The sequence below is a fragment of the Pelobates fuscus genome, chromosome 2, assembly GCF_036172605.1.
Source record: "Pelobates fuscus isolate aPelFus1 chromosome 2, aPelFus1.pri, whole genome shotgun sequence".
Taxonomy (NCBI): domain Eukaryota; kingdom Metazoa; phylum Chordata; class Amphibia; order Anura; family Pelobatidae; genus Pelobates; species Pelobates fuscus.
The window spans coordinates 244158127-244183846 of NC_086318.1; the positions used below are offsets into that span (position 1 = coordinate 244158127).

The 25720-nt window shown below is 40.9% G+C and overlaps 1 protein-coding gene across 1 annotated transcript in view; it reads left to right on the forward strand.

Annotated features, from left to right (window-relative positions):
- Positions 1 to 397: 397 nt before the first annotated feature.
- Positions 398 to 25720, forward strand: part of SYTL3 (synaptotagmin like 3) — a 100877-nt gene continuing 75554 nt past the window's right edge. The window contains exons 1-3 of the mRNA XM_063443302.1: positions 398 to 614; positions 13818 to 14033; positions 18776 to 18840. Coding sequence (XP_063299372.1) covers positions 505 to 614; positions 13818 to 14033; positions 18776 to 18840 — 391 coding nt within the window. The 5' untranslated portion in view covers positions 398 to 504. The remainder of the gene's footprint in view (positions 615 to 13817; positions 14034 to 18775; positions 18841 to 25720) is intronic.

Genomic DNA, 25720 nt, shown 5'->3' on the forward strand with positions numbered 1-25720 from the left:
ATACATATAGTGGTTGTGTTTCCTGTGGCTTTCTTAAATAGCTATTTTCAAAGAATAGAATAGCAGAAAAAACATAAAATGAGAGTGTATTACATATACAAGCTGACAGTTTCTTTTGATACTGGTATTTGTTCGATATTTCTGCGGGAAACAAATGTTGTTTTTCAGAAAGAGTCACTGATTACTATTTATTATGTAAAATAATAAAAATGGCATCTGGTGTAATGCCATGTGACATGGATTTTAATTTGAAAGAGACCATTAATTTGGCTTTTATTAAGGCTGAGTAAGTTCATGGTGGTGTTCCTGTGATAATGTGATAATCAGGATTTTATAAAACTTGTCTGCTTACTGGATGTACTTTTCTGTCCCTAGACAATGGCACAAGAATTATCACGAGCTAGAGACCATTAGGGAGAGAGACAAATTTATTTCTGTCTGCCTGCATATCGTAAACCAGTAAACAGGTGGAGATAGTTCTGGACTGTGCTGCAAGCTAGAATTATGGCTGTGGATTTTAATCTGAGCTTTCTGAAGGAACTGGAACGAGAGAAGGTGCTGGAGGTCCTGTATAGAGACCAATCGCTTCAAAAAGCAGAGGAAGAAAGGATACGGTAATGTAGATATTTCAATTTCATGTTTTTTTTGTTTTTTTATTTTAACAAACAGTATTATTTTTTTAGTCTTTATTACATAGTACATGCACAATCAAGTGAGTTCCACCATTCCAAGAATTAAACGTACATTTAAATAGCACTCAAAGATCATATTCATTGTTGGTTGCCATACAAGACATACAGTATGCAATCATCACATCTGGTATTTGGTGGAACTATATAAACCATTGTGGCTTTAAGTTTGAACAAAAATCCTACTTGGTTAATGAACTAGTAACATAAACAATAAAGTATACAGTAACATAATCATACCCTGGTTTGTTTGCTTTTTTATGCAAATACCATCTAAATAAAAGTTTGCATTATAATTCAATGTGATTCATGCATCATGAAATTCAGGCATTGTTAAGAAGACATTGTCTCCATTCTTTATCTGAAAATGTATTTGTCAAATTGGTCGCACAGCCCATCTAGCAGCAAGGAGATCTGTGATAATAATAGTGTAAATAAACTTGGTAACATATCGACACTGCCCTCCATGCATTAGGTGCTGATTTGACAAGTTTAGCTAAAGGACTCTCTGTAAGCTCGGGAGAGTGTGGAAGTGGATACATGTGTTGTATGGTGAGCTTGCAAGTTTTTGTAAAAATCTTGGCAGGAAGATTGTATTCCTGATGGAGATTTGTGAAGAAATTTGTCTGTTATTGATAAGTTGGCCTATGTATTGCAACCCTTTAGCATGCCACCCACTAATATCCAAACCTGGGATAATTAACTGAAAGGTAAGTATTGGAGCCAAGTCTGCCATAGTAGATAGCAATGAAATGTCACAACGAAGACTCTTCCAGCACTGGAAGCTATGTTTGGTTGTGGAAGGTATCAATGACATTTTTGAGGCTCTGTTAGAGGACCATAATAGATGAGCCAATCTGCAAAGGGACAATGCACTCTTCTATATCCACCCAGGCAAGTTGTCCACATTCAGAGCAGAACAATAGTAACTAGTCCAGAGGAGTCACTCAATAAAATTTGGAACGACAAGTTTTCTTGACCTATATAGCATAGCTAGAGGGATTCTTCCATGCTTATAAGCATGTATATATTTATTGAGTGATTGTTGCGGTCACCGGTCTAGTCAGGATTAAGGCCGTGTCTAGTCAGGATTAAGGACGGTCACGAATGGATGACCGCATTTAACACCAGAATGGGACATTACGAATACCTGGTTATGCCGTTTGGATTATGTAACGCTCTAGCGGTATTCCAGGATTTTATTAACGATGTCCTAAGAGAGTACCTTCACATGTTCGTTCTAGTGTACTTGGACTTGGACATTCTCATCTATTCCCCAGACCTAGAGACACATCACGAACATGTGAGAATTGTACTGAAAACCCTGTTACAGAACGGCCTTTACTGTAAACTGGAAAAATGCCAGTTTGACCAAACGGAGATACAATTCCTTGGATACGTTATATCTCCGTCTGGTTTCCAAATGGATCCCCGTAAACTGGAGGCAGTCTTACAGTGGCCATTACCCAAGGGCCTTAAAGCCACTCAACGCTTTATAGGTTTTGCGAATTACTACCGCAAATTCATAAAGGGTTTTTCCTCCGTGATTTCCCCTATAACCAATTTAACCAAAAAAGGAGCAAATTGTACATCTTGGCCCAAAGAAGCAAGAGAGGCATTTGAACTGTTAAAATCTTTATTTTCCTCAGCACCTGTCCTGACCCATCCTGATCCAACCAAACCATTTATCCTAGAGGTGGATGCATCAGAGACAGGAGTTGGAGCCATTCTGTCTCAAAGAGAAAGTCCTGATACACCTTTACATCCTTGTGGATTTTACTCTCGCAAACTCACACCTGCAGAGAAGAATTATGACATAGGGAATAGGGAACTTTTGGCCATTGTACTTGCCCTTAAGGAATGGAGGCATCTCTTGGAAGGTTCCAAAGAGCCACTTTTGATCTTTACTGATCATAAGAATTTGGCTTATATTGGGGACGCTAAGAGACTGTCCTCTCGTCAGGCTAGATGGTCATTGTTCCTCTCCCGATTCAATTTCATAATTACGTACAGGCCTGGTACTAAAAACACCAAGGCAGATGCACTTTCTAGGCAGTTTGAGACAGATGAAGCTCCGGAACAGGTGATATATCCTATTATACCTCCTGAATGCCTCATTGCCACTACAGTTACCGAAGTGTCTTCTCCACTCTTCTGTGCCATAATAGCAGATCAAACTCAGGCACCTGTGGGAAAACCTCCGGACAAACTGTATGTGTCACCTCAGTTTCGAAAGAAGGTACTAGATTTGTTCCATGACAACCTCACAGCAGGCCATCCTGGAGTCCATAAAACCCTCTCTGCCATCTCCCGGAGGTTTTGGTGGCCTGCTCTTAGAAACGATATCAAAGAATATGTTGGGGCATGTCAAATATGTGCCGTTTCTAAAGTTCCTCCTAGATCGCCTCCTGGACTCTTACAACCACTGCCCATACTCAGTGCTCCTTGGACCCACTTAGCCATGGATTTCATTGTGGATCTACCCAGTTCAAACGGGTTTAATACAGTCCTTATGGTTATCGATAGGCTCACAAAGATGGCACATTTTGTCCCCCTTAAAAAATTACCATCTGCTCAAGATCTAGTTCAAATATTCTTGAGAGAGATCTTTCGGTTGCACGGTGTACCTAAAAGCATAGTATCTGACAGAGGTACCCAGTTTGTTTCTAGGTTTTGGCGTTCCTTTTGTAAGCAATTAGGCATTGAACTCTCCTTTTCGTCGGCGTATCACCCTCAAACTAATGGAGCAGCAGAGAGGGCGAATCAGTCTCTAGAAGCCTATTTACGTTGCTTTATAAATGCCAATCAGTCTAGCTGGTGTGAGCTCTTACCCATGGCTGAGTTCGCCAGGAACAACGCCACTCATGAATCTTCTAATCATAGTCCATTCTTTGTAAATCAGGGTTATCACCCCGCTGTTTTTCCTTCTGAATTCTCAGACACGGAAATTCCTGCCTTGAACACCCGTTTGGAATCAATTCATGATACCTGGGATTCCGTCCATTCAGCTCTGCAGAAAGCTTCATTATGAGCAAAGGCCCAAGCTGACAAAAAACGGGGCGCTAATCCTGTATATCTTCCATATCAAGCTTAAGGTCCCTTCCATGAAATTTGCCCCTCGGTACATAGGTCCCTTTCGAGTTACCCAACGTATTAATCCAGTGACCTATTCTTTGGCACTTCCGGCTCATATGAGAATTGCAAATACTTTCCATGTGTCTCTGCTCAAGCCCCTTACTTGCAATCGCTACACCAGGTTATCCACTCCGCCCTTGGTAGTGGGTGATCAAGAAGAATACGAAGTCCGTTCTATCATGGACTCCAAATTATCCAGAGGTGTCTTGTCCTATCTAGTTGACTGGAAGGGTTATGGTCCCGAGGAACGTTGTTGGGTTCCTGCTGACCGGGTCCATGCGCCCCGTCTTATCCGGTCATTTCACAACCGCTTTCCTCTTAAGCCGGGTCCTTCCCGCCCGGTGCACGGTCTTCGAGTGCGGGGTACTGTTGCGGTCACCGGCCCGCCGAGCCTCACGGCCGTGCCCGACCGGCACGGCCACGCCGACAACACGAGCTTACCTGCTCGTCGGCGAGCCGGGAACCGCTCCTTCCGTTCTTCCGGGCATCACGCCCGAATCAAACATGGCGCCGACCACGTGGTCGCGCCTAAGAGTAGCTCCGCCCCCGAAAATTATACCAACGTGTGCGTGACGTCACGACGTCAACGCACACGCACGTTTTGGGGTCAGAGGTCGCCCTCTGACCAATCATGGCCTAGAGAGGGGTATTTAAACCCCTAGCTTTTCCCATTACTTTGCCATGTCGTGGTTTCAGTTTCCTGATTTCCTGAGAGTGCTATTTCCGTGATTCTGATTTCCTGGTATCCTGATCCTTGGCGTTTCCCTGGTTATTCTGATCTCTGGTTTCCTTTGGCTTTGGCTTGGCTTTGGCTTGTTTTATCGGTATTGAGTATTTTCTGGCTTCCTTGACCTCGGCTTTCCCTTTGACCATTCTCTGTCTCTAGCGTATTAGTCCGGCCATTCTAAGGTCCGGTTTACGCTCTATCCTGTTATTTTCCTTTTCTTACCTATGTATATGTTTACATAGTTTCTGCGTGCTGGACCACATTACTTGTCGTGACAGTGATGTTTTTATCACCTAAAGAGATTGTCCTGGAACTGGAGGGAGATGGTCATGAATATATACAAAAACTGTATATTATTATGTTATATGATGCTCCCTGTCTCAACCATGACAGATCAAATTTTTATTCACTTGTCTATGTTTTGTTTTACTTGATCCAAAAATGACTTAGACTCCTCATACGGAGGGATTTGATGTCAGCATATTGGTGAATACCCAGGTATTGGAAATATGTGCATTTCCAGTCAAATAAGTAGCTTTTTTTAGTTCTTCAATTTGCGGAGCCCTTAATTTATAGGGTAGGGCCTGTGACTTTCTGTGATAAATCATATGATATGACACTGAGCCATACTGGGAGAGTAACAGCCGCAAATGGGTGAAGCACTCAAGGTGTTAGTTATGAGTAGTATAATATCATCCACAAATAGGGTGGTTTTCTTCAGTGGCAAATTGGGTATCGCAATGCACTCTATTGTCTTCTCATTTTGAATGGCACAAGTTATCCGGCGTTGCCTGCTCAGATCATCTGCCACTATGTTGTCTGAGCCTTTGATGTAAGTTGCTGAGATTGACTCCAATTCTACTTGAGCCCAAGCCATGATCTGTGCACAGAGTCTTTGGAGTGTTATTACCTTTGTACCACTCTGACGGACGGTTTATGTAAGAGAGAGTAGTGATATTGTTCTCACTGATTTGTTTCTAATTTTGTACATTGAAAGCTAGAAGGGCATTCCATACAGGTTTCAATTCCCTGTAGTTTGAGAATTGAGCAGCTTATTTTTGGGACCATGAACCTAGGTGTAAAAGTGATCCCAGATGTGCACCCCAACCTGTCACTGATGCAACTTTATGGTGACCAAATTCTTTGCTTGAATGAGAAATCTATTTTAATGAATCTTGAGTCTATCCACCAATTCAGTTGATTTTTTACTCTGGCTGAAATCTGTATTTCTTTGTCCAGATCTTCTTCTCTGTTGGACCATTTTGAGAAGATGTCACATTGTAAGGGTCTGATCTGCGATCTTGCCCACTTTACTGCCGGGATGGTGGATGCAAGGATGCCTAAGCTGCTCATTGCTTGTCTGACAGAAAAGCGATTCTTATTCTGAAGCATACAAATCTCCTGTTTTATTCTCCTTAGTTTCTTTCTTGGCAAGTAGACTTTTTGAGCTACTGAATCCACCAAAAGGCCTGAAACCATATTCTTGTGGTGGGAAACATCTCAGATTTTTTGGAATTTATTATTCAACCGTGAGCTTGCAAAAACTGAGTGGTAAACAGAAGGATCCTTTCCAGCTGTTCTATTGAGTCTGCCTTTAGAAGCCAATCGTCTAAGTAACAGATGATGGCTATGCCCCTTATTCTAAGCGCGGCTATCAAAGGTAGAAGGATCTTCGTGAAAATGCAAGGGGCTGAAGAAAGGCCCTGAACTGGAAATGGAGAAGTTTTTGTTTGCTTGATTTTTTTGCAAACCTAAGATACCTTCTTGAGCTTGCAGCCAGGAAGATAGGCATCATTGAGATCTATTTTTGCCATATAGTCTCCCTTCTAAAGATGCTGGGTGACAGAAAATATATTTTCCATGCTAAACCATTGGTACGGAATGCAGGAGTTGACTGCTTTGAGGTCTAGAATAGGACGAAAACTATATCCTTGGATCTTTTTTTTTTTCTTTGACTCCTTTGTTTAAAACCCCTTAAGGACACATGACATGTGTGACATGTCATGATTCCCTTTTATTCCAGAAGTTTGGTCCTTAAGGGGTTAAGAGAGTCAGTGAGGCAGTGAGTTTGGCTTCTGATTTTTTTTTTTGAATTGTATGTTGACACCAGGAATTCTAAAAAATGGATTCTTGTAAACTTTATTCTGTAGCCTTCTGCTATAGTATGCCATATCCATCTGTTGGAAGTAGTTTCTTTCCATTTTTGAACTGAATATTTTAGACGGCCTCCCACTCTTCTGTCAATATTGTCTTCTCTTATCTGCCTTTTTTTTGGTATTTTCTCTTGACTTCTCAAAATGGTTTCAGAAACCTTCTAGATTTATCTTGAAACCGAAAGGATCTTTGACTTCTGTATTGAAATCTCCTGGTGCTGGAGGATCTAAATTATCGTAGCAGGGCCTTTTTTGTATCAGCCATTTGTTTTATAATGTAAGTGTAGATCCGAACAGTTTGGTCTTTTCAAAGGGCAGTTTACACAGATTTGCCTTAGATGCTGTATCTGAGGGCCCTTCTGGCTACTGACGATAGACCCATGATTCTGGCGGATAATTTGAGAACTTCTTCGGTCATACATATCTTGAATAAATTCATTACACAGACCTAAAAGGTTAAATAAATGTGACAGGTCTTTGTCTGCTTTTTCTGAAACCATATCCTCCAAGGAAAAGAGCCAGGCACATTGGGTCTTCACTACTGCTGCTCCTGAAATTGCTTCTTTGCATTGATATTCTGCAGCATGATATGCCCTTCTGCACAATGTTTCTGCGTGTTTATCCATAAGCTCCTTTAAACCTGAAACTTCCCCCATAGGAATGATGCTTTTTTTGGAGAGCTGGGCTACTTGGATGTCTACTTTCTTCCCATCTTTCTTCACTTTGTAACTTAAAAATCTGTTTAAAGTTCTTAGAAATAAAAGCATGCATTTCAGGATTCTTCCACTCTCTCTGGAGCAGCTCCAGAATTATGGGATTAGTAGGGAAACCTTTGGCCTTACTTTTAGTGAGTTCCATTCCCTGAAATAAGGCAGCGACTTCCCTAACACACTTTTTCAGTTCATCTAGAGAAAAGCCTTGATCCAGGCTTGAGTCTAGGCTGGAAACTTCTGATCTGGAAGAACTTCACATTCACCCAAAGACAGTTCTGATTGAGAAGATGACTTCAAATGCTTAGGTTTTTTTATCTTCCTTCTCTGGAGTTTTAACAGCATCGGTGTCGTGCTTTACCACCGCTGTCGGGCATTTTTAACATGTTCATTTTGTAAGTGCATAGCTCTTTGTCTATTGATGTACTATAGTGTATAGCACTTACATGGGCTCCTGGCAGTTGAAATGTCAAGAGCTGAAGAAAGAAGATGGCAGCACTTGTAGGTGACAGGATCAATTTAGTCCCTGTCCCTATCTTATTAGGAGCCTTCCCATTTGTGTAAAGGGATGAAAACACTTTTTTCACTCCAGCGCCTTTGGTAATGCCACGCCGATGGAGGACAAAATGCATGTGTGGCGAGCACCACACGTGCACTAGGGATTCCCCATAGGAAAGCATTGAATCAGTGTTTTCCTATATGATTTAAAAGATACTCTTGCACTGTGTGAGGATGTCCTGCATCGTTTCACAGAGTTAAACTGTGTGGAACTGCAGGAAATGCCTCTTGTGGCTGTGTGGAAGAAAGCCATTGGAGGTTATCTTAATGTCATTATCCTTCGCTGTAAACATTACAATTTTCCTGAAAATTGCAATGTTTCCACTTGAATGGCTAAGGGGACTGGAACACTGCACCTAAAAAGGACTGTGGATCCCTTTGTGCTTCAAGCATATTAGCAACACTGCCTTTGGAATTGGGTGTAGGCACACTGCACCCAGATCACTTCAATGAGATAGAGTCCCTCTGCTGCCCCTCCCTCATGCCCCCCTGCCCCCTTAATGCCATATAAACACGTACTTGACTCCAGCAATGAAGTCCATCGGTGCTGGGTCGGGCTACTCCTCCAATGATGTCAGTCCATGGGGGGATCTAATGTGCATGTGCAGAGAGTGCCACATGCGCATTAGGCCTTTCTTATAGGAAAGCATTGACTTAAAGCATTGAGGGTTAATGGAACTGGGACACTGCACCTAAACCACTTCAATGAAATAAAGTGGTCTGGCTGCCTAAAGTGTGTCTTTCAGCTTTTGTGGGTGTGGAAGTTGTGGGTATGTGCTTTTATTTTAAAATTTACATTTGCTTTATAAGGGATATTGACTTTGCTCTGAACGTAGTCTGGTGACTTTCAGTATAGAAATCTGAATGTGTTTGAAAAAATACTCTGCTTTTCTTAGAAGTGTACATTCTAGTAGTGAGTTCTGCAGGCTATCCTGCACTCATGTAATTTCCCATAGGATGATAGGAAGAGCAGTGGTTATCCATGTCTATCTAAATATATTGGCACCCCTTAGAATCATGCAAGAAAACGGTATTAGAAAGCAATAATGTACCCTGCCCAGTCACACCACCTTTTGCCTCTGTAACATTTCTAGAGAAAACAAACACAGCATTAATGCACCATTATGTGTGCCCAGGGCTCCACAGCTACAAGTCACTCAAATGTGAAACCTTCCCAGTGACTGACTGTTATAGAATGATGAGACAAATAACAAAATTCTAGTAATTACCTATCCAATGTCATGACTTTAGACATACTTTCTACAAAAATGCCTTTTTTGTTATTTCAAATGTTTCCGGAATTTAACACACAAATAAATAAATTAGTTGTACATTAGTGCTGTGTTTGCAAAGAGACAGAAACACAAATACATGTGGTGACTTTTTAACCCCTTAAGGACCAAACTTCTGGAATCAAAGGGAATCATGACATGTCACACATGTCATGTGTCCTTAAGGGGTTAAAGATTTTTAACATTTCCCAAGGAAAATGACATCATGGCAGAGAAAAGACATTTTGGAAACAATTGCTGGAAAGAACAAGCAATATTTTACTCATGGGCGGAAAACCTCTCACATTCTTGCCCTGGCATTGTTGAAAGTTATCAAGATAACCCCCCTCACACCAATGCTACCTTTATTTATATTCCATAATCAATGTTATAAGCATTTTGTTTTACAATAATACACTGAGGATGTAAACAAGGACTGGCATACATTTAGTGATGGCAGTGAGAGATAGCATCATTAAAAAAAAAATCAATACTGATGCAAGCAGGAAAATAACAGAGGATACTCTTAAGAATTGGGCGAATTCTTTAACCTGAGTTGAAGTTGGATTGCCATATTTAAGGATAACAACTTAGGGAGCTATGTACTAAACACATAGGCATGTATATACATATGCACACATACACACAATCACAGACCTATACACACAATCACAAATGTACACATACACAATCACAGACCTAGACTAATGGGACACATGGGGGGGCACTAATGGGACACCTGGGGGCTGGGGGGGAACTAATGGGACACCTGGGACTGGGAACTAATGGGACACATGGGGTCTGGGGGGGGGGGGGGGATGATAGGACACCTGGGGGAACCTAATGGGACACATGAGGGCTGGGGGGAACTAATGGGACACATGAAGGGCTAGGAGGGGGTATAGGCACACATGAAGAGCTAGGAGGGGGGTATAGGAACCTATGGAGGGACTGAGAGAAATAATAAGGCACATGGAGGTCTTGGGCAGGTAATGAGACACATGGAGAGCTGGGGGGAATGGATTGATACACATTGAGGACTGGGGGAATGGGTTTAGAAACATGGAGGGGTGGGGGCTAGTGAGAAACATGCAAGGCTGGAGGGGGAGGAATGAGACACATGGGGGGCTGGGAGGGGGCTATAGGGACACATGGGGGGCTAATGAGACACATGGAGGGCTGGGGGTACTAATAAGACATATGGAGGGGGTAATAAGACACATGGAGGGGCTGAGGGAGCTAATGAGACACATGGAGGTCTGGGTGGTTGGATTGAGACATATGGATGTCTGGGGGGATGGATTTAGAAGCATGGATGAGTGGCGGAGGCAATGATGTAATGATGCAATGACACATGTAAGGCTGAAGAGGGTGGAATGAGACACATTACAGGAGAGTAAAAAGACACACGGAGGGGTCTGGGGAGAATGAGACAGGGGGGCTGGGAAAGGGGAACAGGAGACACACAGAGCGGCTGGGGGAGTGGAGAATGAGACACACAGAGGAACTGTAGGGAAAGAGACACACAGAAGTGCTGCGGCCTGGTAAAGAGACCAACAGAAGGGCTGGGGAAGGGGAGAAAGAGACAAAAGGGCTGGGCCTAAGTGACACACAAAAGGGGTTTTGGGGGAGAAAGACACCGTCCCCTATAGAGATGCATTGATGCAATGCATCGCTATGAGGAGATGCTGATTGGTGCGGTGAAGTGCAGCATTTTGCCACACATGCGCAATAGCAATGCTTTCCTCTGGGAATTAAATTGGCATTGACTGAACTCATCCAGTTGTCAGCCAAAGTGAAGAGCACACTCTTGTTACTTCAAAATAAGCAAGATAATGTAATTTTTTTTATCTGCTGTGCAATAACATACATTCATAATTTCAGTCCAATTACGAAACTTTCCTTAACATTTCAAGGTAGTTGGACTAAAACATTGATTATATGCAAATGCACGTCTGCTTACAACAAATCCACCCTTTTGTTGTGTCTGATTTTCTAGTCAGCCATTGACAATCAATGCAGATATTATTGCTCCAGTCAGGGGGTGGATCCATTGCGATTGTTATATATGTACAGATTCATCTTTTGTATCACGGTTGTAGTAAACTTTTATAAACAGGCATAGGATTAGTTGCTTTATGGGCTTCATACACATGGTAGCCTGTTTTCCCCTTATATACTAATCTAGTAAGGTGTATCTTTTTTTCTTGGATCACTATTTATAAAAATATTTTTTTGCATTAACTTGAGTGCTGTATATTTTGTATTATTTGATTAGATGTTTAGGTGTTGTATTTGAGAGGGTAACCTCTATACCTGCACCAATCCCTGGAAAGAGTGCCAACATCACAATTTTGTTTTTGTTTTTTTCATTCCCAGTCCGGCCCTGGTCGCACTGCCCTAGTACTATCCAACTTTTTCTGGGTTTCTAGGAACATTGATGTTTGGTGAAAATAGTCCTAAAAGTTGCCTGAAAACAGAAAGGTGGCAAGCTTAAATTAAATCATTTTTACTCCAGGCAGGATCACTATTAGTGGTTTGGCTGAAAACATGGCTATATACACAAAAACTAGTCTCATTAAATACATTAAACTTCTGGAAAATGCTGCTGGCAATGCAAGAGTTAATTTAGAGCATCCTTGGCACTACTTGCATCTTATTATATAGACTAGACTAGAGGATTGTTCTTTGCAATGAATATAGCAAAATATGTGTACTTTAGCAAATAAACAAGTTTATAAAAAGGACAGCTCTGCATTTCCGGTACCAGATAAAAGCCTGATAAGAGTCATAATGTAGGTTTAACTGCTGAGATAATTATTCTGATTAGACAGGGTGTAGATTTTTTTTTTTTTTTAGATAGTTGGGGCCTCGCTGTTTGTTGACTGGTGATTGGAGCTACTTCCAATTTTGTTTGTGGTTAGCCAGCTTTTTAGATCTTCTGCTTGATTTATAGGAGTAATCGTTCCTTCATGTGATATAATAATTTTCGTGGGGAACCTCCATCGGTATATAATATTATTATGTCTCAGAATTAATGTACCATCAGAAAAGGTTTTCCTATTTTGTCTGGTTTGCCATGACAAGTCTTGAAATATTTTCAGGGTTTCATATTCTTCTGCGCATTTGTTACTTCTTGTAGCTGGTACTATTTACGTCTTACGTTTAGAAGAGGCGCAGCATATCAGCACATCTCTTGGAAGGTGGTCTGGGACACCTTTAGGTTTATTCACTATATGGCATCTCTCCATCATAGGGATTTTGGCATCCTATTCCAGGTGTTTGATTAAATCTTCTATATAGGGCTCCAGATTTTTTGGAATTATTTGTTCTGGTATTCCTCTGATTTTTAAGTTGTTCCGTCTTGACCGGTTCTCCAGGTCTATCAATTTGTTCTCCATGTCAGCCATTTTATTTTCCAGTGCCAGTTGTTCTTCTTTGTGGACTTTTTCCTTGTATTCCATCCCGTTTCATTTCTCTTCTAGCCTTGCATGCATAGGTTAAGAGTCTGCTGTTCTTTCTTAATGTCCAGGGTATTAACTTGGACTTCTCTCAATTTCCCAAATTGTGTATCTAGGTGTCTGAGTAGGTGGTCATATTCATTTCTTTCTTCTCTTGACTCTTGATTTTCCTCAGTTTGTCCTTTATTAATATCTCCCTCTATTGGGATATTTGACAGGAGAGATTCCTCTAGGTTTGACTTATTACCTGGTGGATGTGGTGAAAAAAAGGAAAGGCGTTTTTCTGTTTTGTTTTCGTGTTTCTTTACTTTTTTCAAATGCTTGCCATTTTGTGTCTTTTTAGTAGCCATTGTGTTTCTTGGTTTATTTAATTTCTCTCTAGAGATTATAAACTTTTTTGAGATAGTGATATCTTTGGTTTTGGTATGATATTCCTTTTGTATTTAACGTTTCCTCCTTGACCCCTCTCCTCCTCACCTTCCCCCCCCCCCCCCCCCGCCTTCATGTCTCCGCATTCAACTATATTTGTGATAGATCGAGGGCCAGAGGAATCAAAAGGACACTATATGCACCAAAAACAGTACAGCTTCATGTAATGGTTCTGGACCATAGAGATTCGAGTCTGTCCCTACAGCCTCAGCAGTGGAATTACTGCCTTTTCTGGTAAAAGGCAGCGTAAACATTGTTACCTTATTTCACTGTTAGTTGCTATCAATCGAATAGCCAGTATAGGGAGTCCTGTGTTCAGTCCTGCAAAGATTGCAGGGCCGACATTCATAATTTCTACACTCTGCATTCAGATGCTGAAGGCTCCCCATAGTCAATGCCTCTCTATGAGGAATACATTTTTGCATTCCTAATGCTATAGTGCACCTTTAAGGAAAGATTTTACAAAGTTGATCAGTGAATAAGAATAATAAGTCAAAGAGATAAGTATTTTGTATTGGTTTGAGTTTTGTTTTTGAACAAAAGGAGAGGACATAATTAATATTGACAGCGAGTGAATGAATTAGATTTTTTGGACTAATCTTCTCTAAATAGTACATGCTAGTATAACAATTTTGAAGTAATCTTATTTAATCTTAATTTTTGTATATTTTTTATATGGTGCAGAAAATTGAAAACACACTTGCAGCAACTACGATGGAAAGGTGCAAGGAGTTCAAACAGAGAATACCAAGAAAGATCATGTGCCCGTTGCCAGAAAGCCCTTGGACGACTCCTGAACAGAGGTGCTGTATGTGATGGCTGCAGTCATCGTGTGTGCCCCGAATGCCAAGTCTTCCTACGAAGTCTCATATGGAAGTGTACTGTCTGTTATATGCACGGGTAAGCACATTAACCTTGAATATCATAATGTCCTATCTTATCTTAAAATTACAGTCATGGGTTTTCTAAGCTTGTGCAATGCTGTGTAAAATTGTGCTAATGTATTTTCTTCTTTGTGTTAATTACTTATTTTAATCTCATTATAAAGCCTGAGGAGCATAGTTCTTAATTGTTAAAAGTTCTTTATATGACTAGGTTGAATTTACATGTGGCTAACTTCTAACATTACAAATAATCAGTGTCTTATTCCAAGCACCATCACCAGAACAGTGCACTATAGTGGTTATGTTGCCAGGAGTGCTGTGGAACTGTTTAACTGTTTTAGAACTGTTTAACTTCTTACCTGGGGTCTGCTAGGCACTACTTCTGAAAGAGTAAAGACAACTTCTAAGCAGCTGGTGGGCAAGGAGGGTTGCCTGGGCTTTTGAATGCCTTTCTAAAACTCTTTATTGAGCCAACAGCCAAACTGAGCATGACATACAGACAGACCTATACACACGCACAGAGATTGACCCATACAAGCACAGACTTACCCAAACACACGGACTGACATTACAAACAAACACTGACCCATACAAACACAGACTGCCCCTTATGAACACACACTGACCCATGCACACATAGACTGCATACGAACACATACTATTTCCAAATACACAGAGACTGACCTACACTCCCATATAAAAACACACAGTCTGACCAATACAAACACACAATAATCCATACACAGAGTGGCCCATACACAAACTAACCCATACAAACACACATTGACCCATAAACAGACTTACTCATACAAACACACACACAGTGACCCATACACAGACTGACCCATACAAACACACAGTGACCCATACACAGACTGACCCATACACACCCAGACGGATACTTACACACACACACACACACACTGACCCATACATACACACACAGACTGATCTATACAAACAAACAGTGACCCATAAACACATACTAATACATACACAGGCTGATCCATACACACACACAGATGAACCCATACACACACACACACTGATCCATACTAACACGGACTGACCCATATACACACACACATATATAAACACACAAAGACTGACCCATACCCACAAACTAAGTCATCCATACACAGATAGACTGCCCAACACACACAGACTGCCCCATCCATACACAGACTGAACCAAGCAGATGCACACGCTGCCCCACAAATAGTGCACACTTGGATGCCTCACTTTGCCCATGCTGCTTAGCTGAGCTTCCTCTCCCTAACCCTGTGCTGCTCTTTGTGCAGGGCTGGACTGGGGATACAAAGCAGCCCTGGAAAAATATCTATGCCAGCCGCATAAGTCACAGCGCCATGTATTGTCACATGTAATACGTACTGTTGCCACCCTAGATGACTGAGTAATATATAAACACATTATATGTTTGTATATATTATCATCTGGGGTGGCAAGACATGCATACATATACATATATGCATACATATATGCCTTACATATTATTGGTGTGTGTGTGTATATATATATATATATATTTATTTCTAATATGGTGGGTAGGAGGGCTGTGAGTGGGTAGCGGGATTGTAAGGTGGATGGGGGACTGTGAGGTGGGTAGGGGGACTGAGGTGGGTAGGGGTTCTGTATGGTGGGTAGGGGGGCTGTTTGGTGGGTAAGAGGGCTGTAAGGTGGGTAGGTGGAATGTGAGTGGGTAGGGGGACTGTATGGTGGGCAGGGGGCTGTATAGAGGGTAGAGGGGCTGTGAGGTGGGTAGGGGGACTGTGAGGTGGGTAGGGGGGCTGTATAGTGGGTAGGGGGCTGTATATCCTCCCTCCTTACTCCCCTTGGACTGACAGACCGGCACAGTCCAAGGGGAGGATTTATCATAATAATCATTAGGGCTGTCAGCCCAGCCCCAGCTTGCTGTGGCCCACCGGGAAATTTACCGGTATCCCGGGGGGTCAGTCCGGCCCTGTCTTTGTGACCCAGGATGGCAGTCACTTCCTGAAACAATGTGGGGTGTGTGCAGGGCCAGACTGGGGATACAAAGCAGCCCTGGAAAAAAAAATCTATGCCAGCCCCATTAATCATTGTGCCATATATTGTCGCATGTAATATGTAAGGCTGTGTCTTGCCACCCCAGATGATTGAGTAATATATATATATATATGTATATATATATATATAAATCGCTTTTTATAATATAAAATATTGATCCTTTAAGAGTAAAACGTTTAATTATATAGTGAGCATACTCACATGCAGACACAGACAATCTCACTGACACACACAAGCTCATTGATACACAGGCTCATAGAAAAACAATATCACTGATATACATAAGCTCATTAACATAAAAACACAAGCTTACTCACTAGCAGGCTCACTCACTAGCAGGCGCACATACACACAGCTTAATGTAGTGGTTCTTGTGTCCATAGCCTGTCCCTGCAGACTTGTCAATGCAAACACTGACTTTTCAGAGAAAAGGCAGTGTTTACATTGATTCCTAGTGACACCTCTAGTGGCAGACACTCAGACGGTCACTAGATTTGCTTCAGGTGTCAGTGCTGCACAGTGTGCAGCACCTACATTCAGGGCAATATACGCTCTGGAGGCGCTGAACGTTCCCCATAGAGATACATTGATTCATCGGTCTCATTAAATAGCGCGCAAGGGCGGGGGAGCAGAGACAGCACAGCTCCCCCTGCGGCCGCCAGCACAGTCAGCTGTCTACCCAGCCCCATGTGACGACGGCCCACCTGTAAATTTTCCTGTATCCCGGTGGGTCAGTCCGGCCCTGGGTGGGTGGGCTCAACGTTCTTAGCTTAGTTCTTAAAACAACAACAAAAATAATCCAAAAATCTTCTGGGGGGTTTTGCCAAAAATCTCAAAAATAGATAAAACGTAATAGCCCTGCTTCCCTTGCCTCTATACACCATAATAACAGCAATAAACTCTACTAGTTATAGTGTTTGAAATGCCCCTTAAGCATACACATTCATATTTGTCCAATCAGTTAATTTCCAAATACACATTTTCTTGGTCTTTTTTTATCTTGCAGCCAGCTTCCACAACCTAATGACACAATCATCACTGCATCTGCATGTAGTATTCATAGTGTATAGATTGAGCCTTTAAACATGATATATTGAATCAGGGGTCAAGTCCTGGGGAAAAAAGTGTGGGAACTCACCCAAGATTCCCGCCCCCTAAAAAAATAAAAAAAATACACTCCTATGCATATATAATGCAGTGGACTCGAACCCTGTATTGAATCTTACATGCTAATACATTTTACATAGCTGAATGAAGCAAGTATATCATTGCACAGTGTTTGCACCAATCTAAAGATTTCATGAACCCCTGGACCTTGAGGTTTGTGGCCTGCTACTTCACACCACAATATTTGATATATAACACCAGAAAACGTGATATTTTATATATCTATATACTTTTTATTATGTTTGCAGGTCATATATTGCAGTATTACTATAAAACATGTACAGGATTATTCACTAAAGTTAGAATTTAAAGTGAATTTCAAATTTCAGGTCAACACACAGGACACAGCTCAACGTACACCTCACAAACAATGACGGTCCCACACCCTTGAACACAGGATCATACCCGCACCGAGACGCCCAACTAAAACCCGGCCGACATTAACCATAGACACCGAGACACTGAGAAACAGAAAATACATGTACACATGCGAGCACCAGCCAACCACAACACACCCTATACAAGAACTCACAGATAGGGCCATGAAACCTACACGTCATAGGATAAGTACTAACTAGCAGGGCTCTGACCAGGAATGCTAGGGGGGATGTCACCCACTGTTATCGAATCAACCAAAACCGACAAACGAAGCACCAGGTTATACAGCGCAGCAGTTACTCAAAACACCGTGGCTAACCCTGACAAAGAATAACCCTAGACAGTAGCGACACCCAAGACTACCCAACTACACACACTGGCCAACCCTCAAAGAGATCAAGCCCATACGACCAAGCACCAGGATTCATTGGGCCCACACACTCAACACTACAGACCCACCACACACCACACGCTGACCTACACATGGTTACATACGTTTTGTTTATTGTTGTTTGCAGAAATAGGCCATTATCGAAAGTAACCATATTATTGCACAGGTAGCAAATACAACTCTATGAAAATGCTAAGTAATACCTTACACAGCCTCTGCGTAGGCGCAATTACTACTGTCCTTGCTAAACGAGCAGAGCCTCTGCGTAGGCGATGATGCAGAAACTGTCTGAATGTGTTATGTGTGCGCTAAACATATGTCTACGAAATAAAAACCATTTAACACAAATTTCAGGTCAACATAGCCAAACTGGAAACATTCTCTATGTCAGCTATGCTTTCACTTCAGCTATTATGGCCTTAACTTTGAATTCACTATGAATTTAGTAAATAGCTGCGAATATAACATTATGTATTTTGAGATAAAGTACTGATTTGACCTTACGTTGGTCTACTTGGTTGTAATAGATCCCAAAGTCAAATGTTGCCAGCACTCCACTGTATAAGGTGACTAGGTAAGGGCAAGTTGATGTGAGAGCCAAGGTCATTGCTAAGAATTGCTTACTGTGTGGGATGTCTGCTGATGTTATTTTCAAAAACTTTTAGCATATTAATAGACATAAATTCATATTTTTATGATGATTTATCCAATTACTTTACTTTACTGTTTTACACTAATATATTCATCTTTTCAAGGGACGTTAAAATAAAAACTGGGGAGTGGTTTTTTGAAGAAAGAGAAAAGAAGTTTCCATCTGCAGGTAATTACTACAACCTTTGGACTTGTGACAGTGATCTCATTTATTTTTATGCAGAAATTGTATCACAAATAAAATCTTCATGTGTATTAGTACCAAATGTGCTTGCTGTATTTATGATCACCTACCTAAAGTACAATATAACTAATACAAAATATATATTGTTATGCTTTTAATTACTAAATTGATTCAATGTTTGGATCTGCCTTATTCTATCTCTACTACTTCAAGCAATCTACAATTATTATTAAAAAAATATAACTCCTAAGGGAAAAGTATAAAAAGCATAGATGAGTATTATTGTACTGATATGCTTAATTTCTGTATTTTGCATGGATTATGAAGTTATGTTACTACAAAAGGTAATCAGTTGGTGCTTTGATAAAAACATGTAAGCCTATCTTACTCTGGATCCATATTGTCATGAACCTAGAGCAATATTTTATATCTAGCAGGTCTGTACATCTAAAGTCGCTGTAAGAAAATGTAAAAAAAATTCCATGCTGGACTATACACCTCGATTTTGTTTACTTATAGGGCAGGACTCTGAATATTGAAGTAACAAATTAATAAAATTAATTAATAAAATATTTTAAGAAATTTAAAAAAAATTAACAAAACTGTTAGGTTTCCTTAAGCTATAGAGACAGCAGATAAAATAATTTTTAATTAATATTTACATTAGCTTGTAGTTCGTCTACATTCATACTGTAAGCAGAATGTAAGTATCTATTTAAAGGGACACTTGCACCTTAACCACTACAGCTCACTATAGCCCTGGCACCTGCCCCTGTTCTAAGTAGTTAGACTATTTTTGAATGGTTTGACTGTTTACCTAGGGTTCACTGGGCACTACTCTCAGCTCCCACTACTAATGTCAAAGACCAAAAGTTCCTAAGCAGGAACTTTCATTAGCTCTCTTGAGCAAAGCCCTGCAACGCAAAATTTAGTTTATTGGCGGAAAGTGGTCAGATGACGCTCTGAGCAAATGCAATAAGCCCTGCAATGCAAAAGCACTAAGATGTAGTGGTTATGGTGCTTGGAGTATTCTTTTAAACTTCTGACCTGCAATACAACTAGGATAACTTCTGCGTGCAGTCAGTGCCTTACCAGCATAACAGAATACTAATACCAAACATGCTGGTACGTTTTTACAAAGAGATGCATCACATAATTCCAGTCACTGCTCAGTATCTTTATAAATATATTATTAAAGGCATATCACTTGACTAGACACTGTTAGATATTGTAACTGAAAAACAACATCTGATAATAAAAAGATGATTACATATAATCTGATCAAATTACATAAAGCATTTCCATGGTAATTGCTGTTCATTTGCACTATGCGTGTATGGGTACAAAGAAGATAATATCTGCAGATGTATTGTCCTTATATTACCTTATCAGTTTATAATATTGATGTGGTTGCACTTCTGTCCTGACTTAATTATATTATCTTTATATCTGTTTCTGCATAATTCTTGAACATTTGTTACTTTCTTGGAAATTTTGGGCACATATGCAAGTCAGTTTTATGCTTTTTCATCATAACTGTACACAATTTTAGTGTCTGTGGTTGTGTTTCCTCAGCATAGTAACATTTACTATTTATTTGCAGAGACAAATTAAGTTTGACAGGGTAATTAACTAAAGTTAGAATTCGCAGTGAGTTCAGGGAATATTTCAAATTTAAGGTCAAAACAGTTAAAATGGCAAAATTATTTTAGTCAGTTATCCTTTACGTTTGCTTAATCTCACCTTCAATTTGAAATTCTATTTGCATTCTCACTTTAGTAAAAAAACATGTAAGCCTATCTTACTCTGGATCCATATTGTCATGAAGCCCAAGTCATAATCCTTCTTTTTATCTCATGCACATGTTGCTGTTGGAATTAATTATAGAGTCAATGATAGAATAAGGACTGAAATAAGAATTCCTATAATAACTGAGCAGAAGGCCAGATAATGAGTCATTATTACCCCAAGATTCTAATCACTGGAGAACCATTAAGATCCCATTTAGAATTAAATCTAGGGCCCTTCATACGTCTACAGACTAAAGGGTGTTTGCCCACTGGAAAGGATTCAATCAGATTATGGTTAAAACTGAACGTTACACATTAATGTTGCAGCATGCTTTCCCTGAGTCAAAAGCAGAAGACAAAAAATTGAGTACATTTGCTAAATCGTAATGCATGGGATCCACAGCCCGTTCCATGCACCAATTAAGCCTAATTTTCCAGGCTGATCCGTAACTTGCACAGGTACCTGGTGCCCATACTTCTGAGAGCATGTTTCTAGTTAAATCTGTAAATTCTCTATTCGAGTTGTGTGACCCGAGATAAGTGATGCTATTAGTGGTAATTAGAGGATGGAGATTCCCATCTGGATTGTGAAGAGAATTCTGACGCATTTGTATGAGTCCCGGATAATCAATCAGCATGCTAAGAAGTTGAGGGAACTACGGCTGTTCACTAACACTAGGGTTGATCTCTGACACCATGCTTTTAAAAGAACCCTAGATATCATCGCAAATGGTGGGTATGCATAACTGACTCCGTTGTTCCAGCATTGAAGAAACGCGTCTTGATCTAATGCTTCTGGGTCTGGATGCCAGCTGAAAAATTGTTCTAACTGGTGATTGAGACGTGAAAAAAAGGTCATATTGCAATGGGCCCCATAGGGAGCAAAGGTGTTGAAAAATGCTGGGATTCAGCATCCAGTCGCTGTAATCCACTAGGAAACAGAATTCCCATCTGCTATTGTACTGGACAGGCTGGGAAGATATTCTGCTCATAAAACTATGTTGCGACTGAGGCACTAATGCCAAAATTCTTTGGCAATGTATGCTAGTTGTTTGTGCCTCCTAATCGATTCACGTATTGAACCGTTGAATTATTGTCCATCTAGAGAAGGACGCAAAAATTGGCTTCTGTGAATGACCTTCCGAGCTCGTTTGTCTTCCTCACAAGCAGAGGGTCTTTTGAGTAAATTACTCTAGTCAAAATTGCATGATATATGCATTTCATTATGGTCTTGGTCCTTTCCTTTTTTAGATGCTTTTGAGCAAGAAGGGGAATCATAAGGACTGTCAAAACAGTGTTTACACTTCTGGGTGGCCTTCCCAGACCTCCTGAAACCTAACACCATATTCCTTTCCGACTCTATAGTTCACCAAAATTGGTCAGAGGGAGTATTAATTACCTCAGTCTGTTGCGCAGGTTTGTTAGATTGGTTGATAGCTTGACCCGCAGATTTTGCAATTGCTTCTTGCATAGATGACATAGCAGAAAATGTTGCAGATGATACTGATTTGTTGACTGATAAATCAACAATATTCTGTAGCGAGTCCTCAGTGAGGATTTCACATTCAGCATTAGCACCAGTAATTGGTGACTGTGAAAGAGTTTTCTTAGACTCTTTAGAATTCATAATAATAATCAAATTCTAGTAGTCTGCAATAAAATAATTCTAATAGTTTGCAATAAAGTAAATATTGCTTGATATATTGCAATAAAATTACAATAGTATAAGTATTAATTGGTAAAATAACCTGAACTTGATACAAATTGTGTCAATGTAATCTTTCTCAGAGAAGAAACAATGTCAGCTGAAGGATTCTGCTGAGATAAAGCAGGCAGCAATGGGCGGGTAAAAAGGGTCGGGAAAGAGCTAGCTGCTACCAACTAGCTGTGAAAAAAAGCCTGCAAAATGACGTCAGATTGAATCTGAGGTAATTTGAATGTATGAAACAACAGAACGGCTAAACCCGTTCGTGCCGCGAATGAGAGGAAAAACTGCCGAATTGAAACAAACTGAATAGCGTCGAACCGCGACAGGGGTGTTCGCAAAAAGTAATTGAAGCGCGAATAGGTTAGAAATGCACGAAACATACACAAAATAACCGAACTGTTCACAAACAAAAATAATAAGAGTATAATGATAATACCATTTGCCTCGCAACTTATATTTGGCCAGTAGCAATAACTGAAAGATATATGCCTCAGAAAATGTGAAAATATAATTAGAAAAATATCAGAAAATAAATATCTGTGTTTACAATAATCGCATAAATAAACCAATACACATTATAATCTAAATATACCAAAACTAAAGATTAAATAGAATATAGAATAACTGTAATTTATGTATATATGTTACTAATCTTCACTGGAGCTGCAAAGAAAGAGGAAGAGGATTGGAGGTCATTCACCATATATAGACTATGCCGGATGCTGATTGGCTATTGGATATTCCATTGCAATTACTTGACTTTTTTTTTCTTATATTGTTTCACTAAACTTTATAGAAATATACTTTGCTGCTGGAGTTTAGTAAAGCAAGTTAATGCATAATATGAGCCTCCTATCTTGCTTTAAAATTGCTATTTTTCCGATGCTCAGTATATTTGTCTTTTAAATGTTTTTCATCACATATTTAAGGACAAGTCACTAAAAGCCCGTCCCTGTTCAAAATAAAGAATTATGTGTTAGTTCCATTTCGAACTGTGTGTCGTGGTGGGTTTATTTGGGGATCCCAGTAAAAGTGTCTTTGAGCCTGTTGACTGGTTGCTTGGCCACAAGTGCCTTTGTTAAGGCAGTAGCAGATCAAGGTGCAGGCAGAGGTGTTGATACCTGCCTCAGAGCGGAACAGAAGCAAAGGCTGAAAGAAGAGAGCTGCAACCTGGTAGGGTGGAGGATTTCCTGAGAGATCCCAGTCAAACTTTGTTAACTGGGTTTGAAGTGCTCCAGGGTCCCATGTGGCAGTGAGTAAGCAGACTTGGCAGAAGTACTTGGTCGGAGTAAGGAAGCTCCATCACATTTGGTGGCATCGGCAGGTTTTGCTTTATTATCACAGGGCATTTCCAAAACACCACTCGATGGAAATATTGTCTGTTATCCTGCACTCATAGGCGTGCGCACAAACTTATCCCCGCGTCACGCACTATGTGCCTCTCTCCGTGGGCCGGTGAGGGAGATCAAAGATCTCCCTCACTGACCCACAGGCAGGGAGGGAGGCAGGAGAGGACCCGGGAACAATACACAAAACCGCACACACACACATACATCACCCTTACACACACAGCACCCTTACACATACACACACACACTAAAAGCACCCTTACACACACAGCACCCTTACACATACACAAACACACGCACTAACAGCACCCTTACACACACAGCACCCTTTCATATACACACACACTAACAGCACCCTCACACACAGCACCCTTACACACACACAGCACCCTTACACATACAAACAGCACACACACACACTAACAGCACCCTCAGACATACAACACCCTCACTCACACAGCACACACACACACACACAGCACCTACACACACACACACACACAGTAGTGTGTGATTGTGCTTTAGGGTGCACACCCTTATGCAATGGGTTGCGCACACCTATGCCTGCACTGGCCAAAAAGCTGTGGAAGCCTGCTATCCAAGGCTTCAGTGGACTAGCTTGAAGGAATTGCTATCTGACCTGGCAGAGGCTCCACCAGCAGGAAAACAAAAGTTGTGCTGATCACCGAGCTAGTGGCTGAGGATCAGAAAGCTACCAAGGCCGAAGTGGCCAGAGAAGAACCAGACTTGCAGTGGGTGAGCCGAACCCATTGGCTGAAGATTTCTGGGTGGTCACAGCATCGGCCGATGCTGAGGTAGAACGACAAAGCCCACTAACATGAAATCAAATGGCCATACTGGCCAGTAAGCCATTGGGCTGAACTGCAGAATCTTACAGAGCTATACCAGATGAGGACAGCCTGGAATACGAATGGGTCGAGGACAAGATATTGGCCCGGTTTGCCATTACCCCAGAAGCATATTGACATAAGTTCCGAAGGCTGCCAGGATTAACATATTCAGAATGGGCCCCCCAGCTGCAACTGGCCGTGGAAGGGTCAATGCAGGGATGCCAGGCCACCACTCTAGCCGACGCTATTCAACTTATCCTACTTGAAAGTAAAGACAAATAAGCCAATGGGACCTGATGGAATACACCCAAAGATATTAAAAGAGCTTAGTGGTGTACTAGCAAAACCATTAACAGATTTATTTAACCAATCATTGATAACAGGAGTAGTCCCAGAAGATTGGAAGTTGGTGAATGTTGTGCCCATTCACAAGAAAGGTAATAGGGAGGAGTCGGGCAACTATAGGCCAGTAAGCCTTACTTTAGTAGTGGGGAAAGTGATGGAAACCATGTTAAAGGATAGGATTGTTGAACATCTAAAAACACATGGATTTCAAGATCAGAGACAACATGGGTTTACTTCAGGGAGATCATGCCAAACTAATCTTATTGATTTTTTTGATTGGGTAACTAAAATTATAGATCAGGGTGGTGCAGTAGACATTGCGTACCTAGATTTCAGTAAGGCTTTTGACACTGTTGCACATAGAAGGCTTATCAATAAACTGCAATCTTTGAGTTTGGATTCCAATATTGTTGAATGGGTAAGGCAGTGGCTGAGTGACAGGCAACAGAGGGTTGTAGTCAATGGAGTATATTCGAAGCTTGGGCTTGTCACCAGTGGGGTACCTCAGGGATCTGTACTTGAACCCATTCTCTTTAATATTTTTATTAGTGATATTGCAGAAGGTCTTGATGGTAAGGTATGTCTTTTTGCTGATGATACTAAGATATGTAACAGGGTTGATGTTCCAGGAGGGATAAGCCAAATGGCTAATGATTTAGGTAAACTGGAAAAATGGTCAGAGTTGTGGCAACTGACATTTAATGTGGATAAGTGCAAGATAATGCATCTTGAACGCAAAAACCCAAGGGCAGAGTACAGAATATTTGATAGAGTCCTAACCTCAACAGCTGAGGAAAGGGATTTAGGGGTGATTATTTCTGA